The 12,479-nt window shown below is 42.8% G+C and overlaps 1 protein-coding gene across 4 annotated transcripts in view; it reads left to right on the plus strand.

The window, feature by feature from the left end:
* SH3D19 (SH3 domain containing 19) overlaps nucleotides 1-12,479 on the plus strand; it is a 121,404-nt gene that overhangs the window by 69,422 nt on the left and 39,503 nt on the right. For all 4 annotated transcript variants that reach the window (XM_068990012.1, XM_068990009.1, XM_068990010.1 and 1 more), the window contains one exon: nucleotides 6,460-6,567. In XM_068990012.1, coding sequence (XP_068846113.1) covers nucleotides 6,460-6,567 — 108 coding nt within the window. The remainder of the gene's footprint in view (nucleotides 1-6,459; nucleotides 6,568-12,479) is intronic.

Below are 12,479 nucleotides of genomic sequence, written 5' to 3' on the forward strand. Positions count from 1 at the left end.
GGTAATGGGCAGAAAACTGCATTACCATCATGTTTTTCTCGACCTGGTAATGAAGACCATGCGGGTATAGGTGTAAAGAGGCCTGCTTGTTTGGCAGCAGGTGTAGAGCATTGGTGTGAGGGGCTGGAAGGAGGGCTGAGTAAACACTGCAAGTAACAGTAGAGAAAGATGCCGTGGACTTTCCTTAGATTTGGTTAGGAGATGCTTTTGCAGACAGTTTTGATTTTTTCTGTAGAAGCAACAGGAAACAGTCTTTGATAGAGAAAATTAGGACCCTGAGGTTCTTAACCCTTTCTGGATCACAGAAGTCAGAGAATCTGATTAGCCTATGAATCTTTTACTACCTTGAAAATACTGTTTTGACATATATGCACAATTGGAGGTACAATTTCCAGAGCCTCAAGGGCCTTTTCTTCACGCCAGATCAAGGACTTCTACTATGAAATACTGGAAATAATCCTCAGTGGACCGCTTACATAAATTCTGATGCATCCATACAATGGAATATTGTGCAGTAACTTAAAAAGAGGCAGACACCTGTTATCCTCTATATGGACCAATCTCCAAGATATTATTAGGTGAAAAATACAAAGTATAGATAGTATTCATGATATTTTAGCTATTGTTGGTGTTAAAACACATATTTACATGCAAATATGCTGTGTCTTTGGAAGCCATGTAAAAAATGCTAACAAAGGTTGTCTTTTATGAGGGGACTGGGTAGTCAGGGGAGGTTGGGGGAACCTGGCCTTTAAATAGCTGGACATAAGCAGAATTAGGATGAAAGAAACTAAGAGAGATATCGCTTGTCTTTGCCCCAGAGGAAAAATGGCCTCCTGCACTGATCCTCAGCCTGTGGGTCATGACAGGCTGAGGATTTTAAAAAATAAAGAAATTTTTAAAATAGTAAACTACAATGTTTCTAAATAATTATATTATTCAAGGTTCAAATAAAAGCTAATTATTATGAACTAAATATGTCTAAATTAGGCAAATTCAAAAATACTTCTCTGCATTCTTTCCTATTAAATAGAATCACTGAGGAGTAATAGCCCAATAAAAAAGAGTTTTTGTTTTTCTGGTTACTTTATGGAAAATTTTAGGGCTGTTATTACCTTGAAAAAGCAACTAAAGGGACAAGTCTTGTCATGTTTTTTCCCTTTTATTTCTAAGTGATTTTTGTTTCAATTTACTTGGCACAGGTGTTTATTTCAGCTTAATTTTGTAACTTTTTCATGTGATTAAATTTATTTTATTGGATTTCTTTTCAGTTACAAAGTAACAGTTGTAACGAATCAAACAATATAAACATTTAATAAAATAAAAAATTAATCTCTTTCCAATCCACTCAAATCCCCAGAGTAACCAGTGTGAACCATGTTGTATGTAGCTTTTGGTGCCTTTGAATGTTCCAAACCAAAGCTTGCAAATGTGTACACATACATAAACTTTTTCCTGCCTTTTACAGAAATTTTTACCGCACTGTACCCATTACTCAGCAGCTTGCCTTTTTCATTTAGTACTGAGGTTTAAGGTCTTCTGTCTGGGCCTGTAGATCTAAGTCTGACCCTTGTTTCCTTACACCTGCCTGATATTCCCTGGGATGGGCACAACATGTTCGAGTCAATGTTTCCTCTAGTGATGGACATTTCAGGTTGTTTTGTTTTATTTATTTATTAATTTGCTGCTACAAAAAAATGCCATAGTGGACAGTTTCCTGCCTGGCACTTCCAGGAGTTCCCAAACATGAGGTGCCACCCTTGCTTCCTAGGTCACCTACTTACATTGCTGTTGGAGAAAAATAGCCCCCTCATGAAAAGACATAAAAAGTAAACATATGGTGTATCTAGAGAGAGACTCACACAGCATCATCAAGATGAAAACCAGGCCTCTGGCCCCACCTCCTCACTGCAGTGATGCCGTGTGCCCTCCCCACCTATCTGCACACCTCTTCTGGTTGGCAGCCCGGGCCAGTACGGACAGAGAGGCAGATGCCGAGCTCGCTGACTTAGGGAGTCAGCTAGGGGAGGTCACTCAGCAGACCCGCTCCTGCCAAACAACAATGCTGGAACACTGAGACTGCCTTGCTTCTCTGTATTGAGAAAAAATTTTTTTTCCAGAGACATATATAGTAGAATAATTACCCATGATATGAGTTCCAGTTATTAAAGAGTAGCTTTAAAATCGGAGAAGGCAATGGCATCCCATTCCAGTACTCTTGCCTGGGAAATCCCATGGACGGAGGAGCCTGGTAGGCTGCAGTCCATGGGGTCGCTAAGAGTCAGACATGACTTAGCGACTTCACTTTCACTTTTCACTTTCATGCATTGGAGAAGGAAATGGCAACCCAGTCCAGTGTTCTTGCCTGGAGAATCCCAGGGACAGGGGAGCCTGGTGGGCTGCCGTCTCTGGGGTCGCACAGAGTCGGACATGACTGAAGCGACTTAGCAGAAGCAGCAGCAGCTTTAAAATAAAGAGTAGCTTTAAATTAAATTAAATTAAAAGTAAGGACCAAGAAGAGAGAAAGTGAATGTCTAGGATATTTTGAATACTTTGTATTTAAGTCTAAACCCGGCAAGTGTAAAAGAACGACCACCCTTTAATGTGATTGGTGAGACCTGCAGAATTTGGGACGGGGTTCCCTGAGGCCAGTCCTCCAAGAGCAGGCACATTTGGGAGCCCCTGTGCCCAGTCCACCGAGAGCGCTTGAGTGGCTTCTTTCTCCTTCCCTGCCCACCTTACTCATGCTCTCACTCCCGGAATGTGAAAAAGAGCGTAGGTGGTCTCCTAGCCCAGAATTTCAGATGAATTGGGGAACGATTGAAGTGATGCCATGCTCAAGATTTTCTTCTCCCTCCACAGTCACCCCCTAAACTCACCAACTAAACACCTATCCTAATAACCAACAGCTTATAAGGCCCCAAAGCAGCTGTTAGAGCAGACATGCTACTTGAATGGGAGAGCACCAAGAGCGGCTATCAGTCTTAATCCTTTTCTTGAGTTTTGGTCCTTTTCCCAGGAGGAAACAGCTCTGAGAGGATGGGCCGTCACAGCCACAGTTGCGGGCTGGGGATGGTGAAGTCTGTGCCACAGCCACAGGAGGAGTCACTCCTTGGCGGTCAGCAGGTTCCAACAAGGGCTACGGAGGCACAGTAGGGGCAACAGCAGGGGAGAGAGACGAACAGGAAGGAGAGCTGTGTGCACGGGAAAGATATGATATTCCTATGTTTGAATAAAATGTACGCCAGATTACATAGGGTCTTCAGATTCTTCCACTTTAGCCAGCAGTACTCAGATGAAACGTCCAGGGAGTTCAGGTTCAGGTAATATTTGCAATAATGGGCTTTCATATCGGTGTACCCACCCCTTTTTATCCTTGAGCACTGCTATTTCCCAAAGACCAGATGTGTATTATTCAACTTGGAGGAACTGTTAGAATATGTAAAATCCAGTTGTTGAAAGAGGGCCCTGGATCCCTCCACTCCGCACACCCCCTTGCTCTGCCATTTCACCTACAGCCTGCTTCCCTTCAGCCCACACCTGAAGTGCCCCCTTGCTCTTCATTTCCCTTTATCAGTGGCACGTCTCACCTTGTAATATAGCACACGGATCACTTTTCTATTATATTTATTGTTTGCCGTCTCCATCTCCTGCCCAAGCGTAAGCATCATGAGGGCAGAGTTCTTTGTTCTGTTCACTGACATATCCCCAGGACCTAGAACAGCGTTTGTTACGTACGTAGCATGCACTCAATCAACACTGAATGGAAAAAAGTAAAAGAGCAAGTTACAAATGTTACCTACCCCCCAGGTTCTTGGGTTCCTTAATCAATAGAAATTGACTAGAGGCCAGACAAGAAATTTAGGCAAGGCTTTATCGGGGCCCCTCCTGTAGCAGTGGGGAGCGAGAACAAGCGACAGCTTCCCTTGCTCACTGGCTCCCCAGGGGGGCCAAGCTGGTTCCTGATATGGAGTGAGTGATGGGTCCAGCTGGAGGGTGTATGTGTGTGTGTGTGTGTGTGTGTCTCTGTGTGTGTGTGTGCGTGTGTGTGTGTGTGTTGGTCCCTCAGTCATGTCCAAACTCTTTGCGATCTCATGGACTGTAGCTTGCCAGGCTCCTCTGTCCACGGAATTCTCCAGGCAAGGATACTGGAGTGTGTGGCCATTCCCTTCGCCAGGGGATCTTCCTGACCCAGGAATTGAAGCCCGATATCCTGCATTGGCAGGCAGATTCTTTACCTTCTGAGCTGGAGGGGTAGCATAGATGTTTTCCCACCCCTTAGGCGGAATTGTGTGCAGGGGGCCTGTGCCGCACCCTGCTTTTGCTTGGGGTTCTTCAGAAGTGGCAGTTGGGTTCTTTGGTCTCTTTGTATCTTTTGTCCAGAATCTGCAGCAACCGCAAATGCATGCAGTTATTTTAGTCTCATGTAGTTTCTTAGTTGCTTGAGGAGGGGTGTGTCCAGGTGCAAGCATTGCAGCCCTGCAGCAGAGAGTCCCAGGTCCCAGCCTGTCTCACAAAGAAATAGATACCAAACGATTCTCCTTTTGTTTTTCAAAATACCTGCATAATCAGGATCTTCCTGGTGGTCGTGATTAGGACTCAGCGCTTCCACTGCAGTGGCCCAGCTTCAGTCCCTGGTCAGGGAAGATCCCACAAGCCACGTGCTGCAGCCCAGAAACTCCAAAACAATAAAAATATCTACAATGCGATATAGAAAAAAAATCTGTAGACAGATACACCAAATTTTAGATAATAATTATTACTAGAGGGATGGGATTACAGGAGATTTTCTATCATATATTTCTCAATGTTCCCCAATTTTACAATAATTATTACTTTTGAAATGAAAAATAATGCTATAACAAAATAAAGGATTAAAGAATTTGGTTAAGACCTAAAAGAGCTTTGTTTATTTTCTGGGGTTATATTGTAAGAGCCTTTTGTGAAAGTTTGACATTGTTTTGACGATGTTGAGTTGGATTTTTGAACATAGACAAGACTCGCCTCACTAATGTGCTACTAATAGGTTTCCATAGAGGGGTCATCTAATTTTTTTTCCCAGTAGCCTAATAGTAGTTGTGTTATCTAGCATGCCACCTGGGGGTCTTACGTAGGTGGTAGATAATAAACTTAAAGTAGGATTGTACTTGACAGGCCTGTCTCCCACCTCTCACTGTGAGTAGCACATGGTAGGCAGATATGAGAACAAGTGACTAGTGAGTGGGTGCAGCTCTGGTGGCAGGTCTGAGAGTGGGGTGTCCTGAGAGCTGGGTAGAAGGAAAGGCAAGTATTGGGGAGCTGAAAGGGCTTTTCTTATCCTTAGCTCAGCTTTTCATCTATCCTGAAAAGAGTTGGTCAGCAAAAGGTGCTTTATTGAACAGCGGCTTGTAACAGGCCAACCACGAATGCTTGGAGTGCGTTGTTTCACAGGGAGCATCTCCCCACAGGAGGACAGGTGCCAGATATAACTTACATTCATTCTGGCTCTTGCGGAATAAAGGCAGAAGCAGCCTCATGAGATCCCATGTGCTGTGCAGAGTATACGTATGCATCATACAGCATTTGATTTTACTTTTGCTAATCTATTTATTTTTAGATTTCTCGTCTTTTAAAAAGTTATGGTCATCTTTCCAAGCTACTAAAAAGAACATTTGCGTTAAAGAAAAAAAGACTGTTTCTTTCAGTAAAAAGGTTTGGTGGGAGAATTCCCTGGCGGTACAGCGATTAGGGCTCCATGCTGTCGCTGCTGAGGGCCCAGACTCAGTCCCTGGTCTGGGAGTGAAGATCCCACAAGCCATGCAGTGTGGCCAGAGAAAAGGGGAAAAGAAGTTTGGTGGTTACGCTTTTGTTTAAAATACTCTCCCTAAGCACATACTGCCCAGTTTTAAATGAATGAGTTAAGACGGAGGAATGCTCACTCCTTGCCCCAAAATTAAATATTTGAAGGAAGATGTCTTACCTTACTTCCAAGATAAAACGCTTTCCGCTTCATGTTAGTGAGGTGTAGTTTTACCTGACTATTCAATCCAAGACTGCGGAGCGCCCCCTCTAGGCCCTGGTGGCCCTCGGGGGAGGCTTTCTAGCACAGGCATGGGAGTGGAGGTTCCGGGAGGCTTCACAGTGCGGGGAAACGGGCTCCTTGTTTCAGTTGCCCCTCATTTTCAGGGAGACACTTATAAAATGATTACACTCCCGTGAAAGATAGCTTCTACATAATTGAAGATTGTCCTGGCTCTCTCTCATCAGAGAGGAAGCAAAGCCGTATAAATTATTTACAGAGCTCCAAGTTGTTTCCTTTCATGAGCCCTGATTTTGTTTTTGTCTCTGCAAACTGAGATTTTGTTTATCCATGAATAGTTTTCCCTAGGGCATGAGAAATATGACTGTTTAATTATGAATGAGGTTTTTTGTTTGAGTCCATATTAACTAAAACGTGCAAAACCAACTGTTTCTCATTAGATCCCTTTCAGCTCCCCACCGGAACAGAGCCGACAAAGGAACAAGCCGTTCACCCAGCACCCGCCAGGAAGCCCACTGTGATTCGAATTCCAGCCAAACCAGGAAAATGTGAGCACTTCTCTGCCTCATTTATTTTTTACTCCAGGAGCTGGGGAGAAATATATGCTAATTTATCAATGTTTGCTTCTGAAATTATTTGTAATCAGCCATTTATTATTATTACTCACAGCTGAGAACATATAAAAGCAAGTTGTTTTTTCATAATTCTCTAGACAATTAGTATGGTTAATTTAGATTTTACTTCTCTTTAACATCCTTTTAGGCAGAGAGTTTAGAAGGAGGCTTAAACTCAGAATAAGTGTAATACCCTATGTTAGTGCCAGTAGTAAAGATAGAGTGGAGGAGTACTTGAAACTGATAGCAGATACAATTGTATATGTCTGTTCAGTTCAGTTCAGTCACTCAGTTGTGTCTGACTCTTTGCATCCCCATGAACTGCAGCATGTCAGGCCTCCCTGTCCATCACCATCTCCCGGAGTTCACTCAAACTCACGTCCATCGAGTCGGTGATGCCATTCAGCCATCTCATCCTCTGTCGTCCCCTTCTCTTCCTGCCCCCTATCCCTCCCAGCATCAGAGACTTTTCCAATGAGTCAACTCTTCGCATGAGGTGACCAAAGTACTGGAGTTTCAGCTTTAGCATCATTCCTTCCAAAGAACACTGGAGTATATTATTCCAGTCAGCATAATCTAAATATAGCTATGTGTGAATTGTCTGAAGGGAAATAACCAAAAGTTATAAAAACGTAACAATGTATAAAAAGACTTTTAAATTAGTATAACATTACATGTTTTATAAACTTCCTTACTTGATATTTTTTGGGGGGTTGCCTTTGCGAGGTCTTAGTTCCTTAAACCAGGGATCAAACGCAGGCTCTTGGCTTGGAAGTGCAGAGCCCTAAGCACTTTCACATTCTTACATGAAATTTTGGATGGGTTTTAATAAGTACAGCAAACAAAAACAAATCTGATATTATTATAAGAGAGACTCCTACAGGGCCAAGAGAAAAAGTGTGTGAGATGTATGTACACAAATGACATACAGTGGGTTCCAGGGTAATCACACACTTTCTCTGTGAGCCTCTTTCATTTCATTTCCTCTAATGCTTTTGCGTAGCCCGGAGGCATCCTTGCCTCTATCTAACGAGACCCTGCCACTGCGTTCCTGCCGACAGCAGAGCAAGTATACCAGTCCTTCGCCTGCAGCATCCCAGGGTTACGCTGTAGGCATACCCTGCAATGCCATGAAACCCCTTTAGCTTAGGGGTTTGACCTCTCTCTATATAAAATACTACCTAGAAGAATCATATTGCTTTTAGTCTCTTGATGGTTTTATTAACGAATGGCTCCAATCCAAGTAGTGAGAAGATTGAACAGAGTTGCTATGGAAAATGAGGAGGAGAGAAAGTTAACAGTACCAAAATCTAGTGTGTTTTCACTTCGTTCAGTTCAGTTGCTCAGTCGTGTCTGACTCTTTGCAACCTCATGGACTTTAGCACGCCAGGCCTCCCTGTCCATCCCAACTCCCTAAGTTTACTCAAACTCATGTCCATCACGTTGGTGATGCCATCAAACCATCTCATCCTTTGTCATCCCCTTCTCTTCCCACCTTCTATCTTTCCCAGCATCAGGGTCTTTTCCAGTGAGTCAGTTCTTTGCATTAGGTGGCCAAAGCATCAGACCTTCCAATGAATATTCAGGACTGATTTCCTTTAGGATGGACTGGTTGGATCTCCTTGCAGTCCAAGGGACTCTTAAGAGTCTCCTCCAACAGCATAATTCAAAAGCATCAATTCTTCAGTGCTCAGCTTTCTTTATACTCCAACTCTCACATCCATACATGATTACTGGAAAAACCATAGTCTTGACTAGATGGACCTTTGTTGGCAAAGTAATGTCTCTGCTTTTTAATATGCTGTCTAGGTTGGCCATAACTTTTCTTCCAAGGAGCAAGCGACGTTTAATTTCATGGCTGTAGTCACCATTTGCAGTGATATTAGAGCCCCCCAAAATAAAGTCTGTCACTGTTTCCAATATTTCCCCATCTATTTGCCATGAAGTGAAGGGACCAGATGCCATGATCTTAGTTTTCTGAATGTTGAGCTTTAAGCCAACTTCTTCACTCTCCTCTTTCACTTTCATCAAGAGGCTCTTTAGTTCTTCACTTTCTGCCATAAGGGTGGTATCATCTGCACATCTGAGGTTATTAATATTTCTCCCGGCAATCTTGATTCCAGCTTGTGCTTCATCCAGCCCAGCATTTCTCATGATGTACTCTGCATATAAGTTAAATAAGCAGAGTGACAATATACAGCCTTGACATACTCCTTTCATGATTTGGAACCAGTCTGTTGTTCCATGTCCAGTTCTAACTGTTGCTTCTTGACCTGCATACAGATTTCTCAGGAGGCAGGTCAGGTGGTCTGATATTCCCAACTCTTTAAGAATTTTCCACAGTTTGTTTGTTGATTCACACACAAAGGCTTTAGCATAGTCAATAAAACAAAAGTAGATGTTTTTCTGGAACTCTTTTTCTTTTTCGATGATCCAGCGGATATTGGCCATTTGAACTCTGGTTCCTCTGCCTTTTCTAAATCCAGCTTGAACATCTGGAAGTCCAGGGTTCACGTACTGTTGAAGCTTCGTAGGAATTTATATAGTAGTTTTAGACTAAAGAACTGGTAATGTGTTTCTTTTGACAGCATGATATAACCCACAGATATAGCCCGCTTGACAGCTCATTGGGTTGTCTGCTTGCTTGCTGTTACCTTATTATAAAGTGTTTGGGATTTTAATAAGCCGTGTGAGATATGATGATAATAAATATTGTCCAAAGCTCATGTGGCTTCAAGGAATACAACTTGTACATTGAAATGTAGTCTCCTGTTGTGTCAGGGTCCCCAAAACCCCCATGTTTGGTGATTTGCTAGGAGGACTCACAGAACTTAGCATCTAGTTGTGTTTGCAGCTGCGATTTATCAGAAGGCAAAATCTGCAGAGAGGAAGGTGCATGGGGCAAAGTCTGGAAGAAACCAGGCACGAGCCTCTGGGGGTCCTCTCCTAGCTGGGACGCACAGGATGTTCCTCTATCTCCTCAGTTGTGAAATGTCAATCAAGGAAGCTCATTAGAGACTCAGTACCCAGGGGTTTTGTTGGGGGCTGTTTACATGGGCACCTCTAGAAATTTTGTTATGTACCAAAATTCCAGATTCCCAGAAGGAAAGCGGGTGTCCAGCATAAACCGTATTCTTTTATCTGTTCTGGAAATGGTGGGAACCTTCCCAAAATCCAACTTTCTAGGCCATCAAGGGCCACCTTTGTAACTCAGTCCTGTGATGTTTATTCTTTTCTATACACTGATAAATTGGATTAGTAGTCCTGAAAGCCTGAAAAAGACATATTGAAGAAGCACCTTTATTTATTATCCTGACTAAGCTCCAGGAGCTATTAGAAAGCTGAGTTCTGTACTGCTGTATGAAAGAGAACGGAAGGGCTAGTTCCTAGAGAATTATTTCTATTTATGTAAAAAACTAGCTCCCCAGGGACTTTCCTGGTGGTCCAGGGGTTAAGACTCTGTGCTACCACTTCAAGGGACACTGATTTGATCCCTGGTAGGGGAACTAAGATCTTACATGCCACAAGGCATAGCCAAAAAAAAAAAAAGAACAGTCCCCTCAAATTTTGTTATTACAGTTAGTCAGCAATGCATATATGCTGTAGAGGAAAAAAAAATAAGACTTGGTGTCCGAAAAACTTTGAATGGATAAGAAAAGAAACAAACCGCTTTGTGGTGCAAAACTCCTTCCTCTGAACCTGTCAGCTTCCTCCCCTGGAGACCTCTTTCTTCTGACTAAGTTATCCTTTCCCCAGATATCTGCATAGCTTCCTTCTTCACTGTTCTTTCAGGTCATTGCTCAAATGGCACTTTTCTCATTGAGGCCTCCGCTGACCACGTTATTTGAAGTCGAAAGTCTCCACCTCCCCCATGTACCCACATCAGATAATTACTACGTCCCTTCCTTCCAGGAAGCTATCTCCTCTCTACTTTCATGTTCTTACTACTCTGTACCCTTCAGTTTTTTGTCACGACAACATATCCTAAGTGATTCATTATCTCTGTGTAAGAATAAGGAAACTACAACACAGAGGGAGTCTTCAAGACGGCAGCTGAGATGGCCGGTCTCTGTATGGCGGCCCTGCCTCTCACTAAGAAGGCTTGCCTGTCTCTGTGTCACTGTTTTCCTAGTAGCTGGCCTAGGTACTTTCCTCCTTTGAGAGTGTTTCCCTGTCTGTGAATAAAACAGGAACTCATCCTCTTGCTGTAAGTTTTTCATGTGAAATGGAAGCAGACAGTGTCCATTTGAATGAGAAAAATTCCCATCTCCTTTAAATGCCTTAACCAGTAAAAGCTGGCTTCAGCCTCCTTTAGTGTGTTACCATCATCCTCGCTCCAAGTATTTCGCACACAGCTTTTAATTAGCTGTCACAGATTAAGCCTGGTCATCTTTGTTTTCTTCTTTTTATTCTAAGTTGGTACACTATCTCTGGGTTAAGGATATAATTTGGATGTAAAGATATTGCTTGTAGAAATGAGAGCAATTAAGCCCATTAATCTGGAGCTGATAAATTGGAAAGCACATTTAATTATTTGGATTGGGGGAGGGTTGGACACACCACCTATTAGGAAGCAGCAAGGCTTATTACAATGAAAATAGACTTTTGGGTTCAAAGCTGTGGTCTGACTGTTACGAGCATCGAGACCTGGATGTTTTTGTTGTTCAGTTGCTAAGTCATGTCCAACTCTTTGCTCCCTCATGGATTGCAGCATGCCAGACTTTCCTGTCCTTCACCATCCCCCGCAGTTTGCTCTAACTCTTGTCCATTGAGCCAGTGATGCCATACAACTATCTCATCCTCTGTCATCCCCTGTTCCTCTTGCCTTCCATCTTTCCCAACATCAGGGTCTTTTCCAATAAGTTGACTTTTCGCATCAGGTGGCCAAATATTGGAGCTTCAGCATCAGTACTTCCATTGAATATTCAAGTTTGATTTCCTTTAGGATTGACTGGTTTGATCTCCTTGCTGTCCAAAGGACTCTCAAGAGTCTTCTCCAGCACTACAATTCCAAAGCATCAATTCTTCGGCGCTCAGTCTTCTTTATGGTCCAGCTCTCACATCCATACATGACTACTGGAAAAACCATAGCTTTGACTATTCAGACCTTTGTGAGCAAAGTGATGCTTCTGCTTTTTAATACACTGTCTACCTTTGTCATAGCTTTTCTTCCAAGGAGCAGCTGTCTTTTAATTTCATGGCTGCAGTCACCATCCATAGTGATTTTGGATCCCAAGAAAATAAAATCTGTCATTGTTACCATTTTCTCCCCATCTATTTGCAATGAAGTAATGGGACCAGAAGCCGTGATGTTAGTGTTTTGAATGTTGAGTTTTAAACCAGTTTTTTCACTCTCCTTTTTCCCTTTCATCAAGAGGCTCTTTAGCTCCTCTTTACTTTCTGCCCTTAGGGTGATATCATCTCTGTATCTGAGATGGTTGATCTTTCTCCCGGCAATCTTGATTCCAGCTTGTGATTCATCTAGCCCAGCATTTCACATGATGTACCCTGCATATAAGTTAAATAAGCAGGGTGACAATATAGAGCTTTGACGTACTCCTTTCCAAATTTTGAACCAGTCTGTCGTTTCATGTCCGGTTCTAACTGTTGCTTCTTGTCCTGCATACAGGTTACCCAGGTGGTCTGGCATTCCCATCTCGTTAAGAATTTTCCACAGTTTGTTGTGATCCACACAGTCAAAGGCTTTAGCATAGTCAATGAAGCAGAAGTAGATGTTTTCTGGAACTTCCTTGCTCTTTTCTATGATCCAGCAGATATTGGAAAATTGACCTCTGGTTCCTCTGCCTTTTCTAAATTCAGCTTGTACATCTGGAAGTTCTCTGTTC

This window comes from Capricornis sumatraensis, chromosome 17 (assembly GCF_032405125.1).
Source record: "Capricornis sumatraensis isolate serow.1 chromosome 17, serow.2, whole genome shotgun sequence".
Lineage (NCBI taxonomy): Eukaryota > Metazoa > Chordata > Mammalia > Artiodactyla > Bovidae > Capricornis > Capricornis sumatraensis.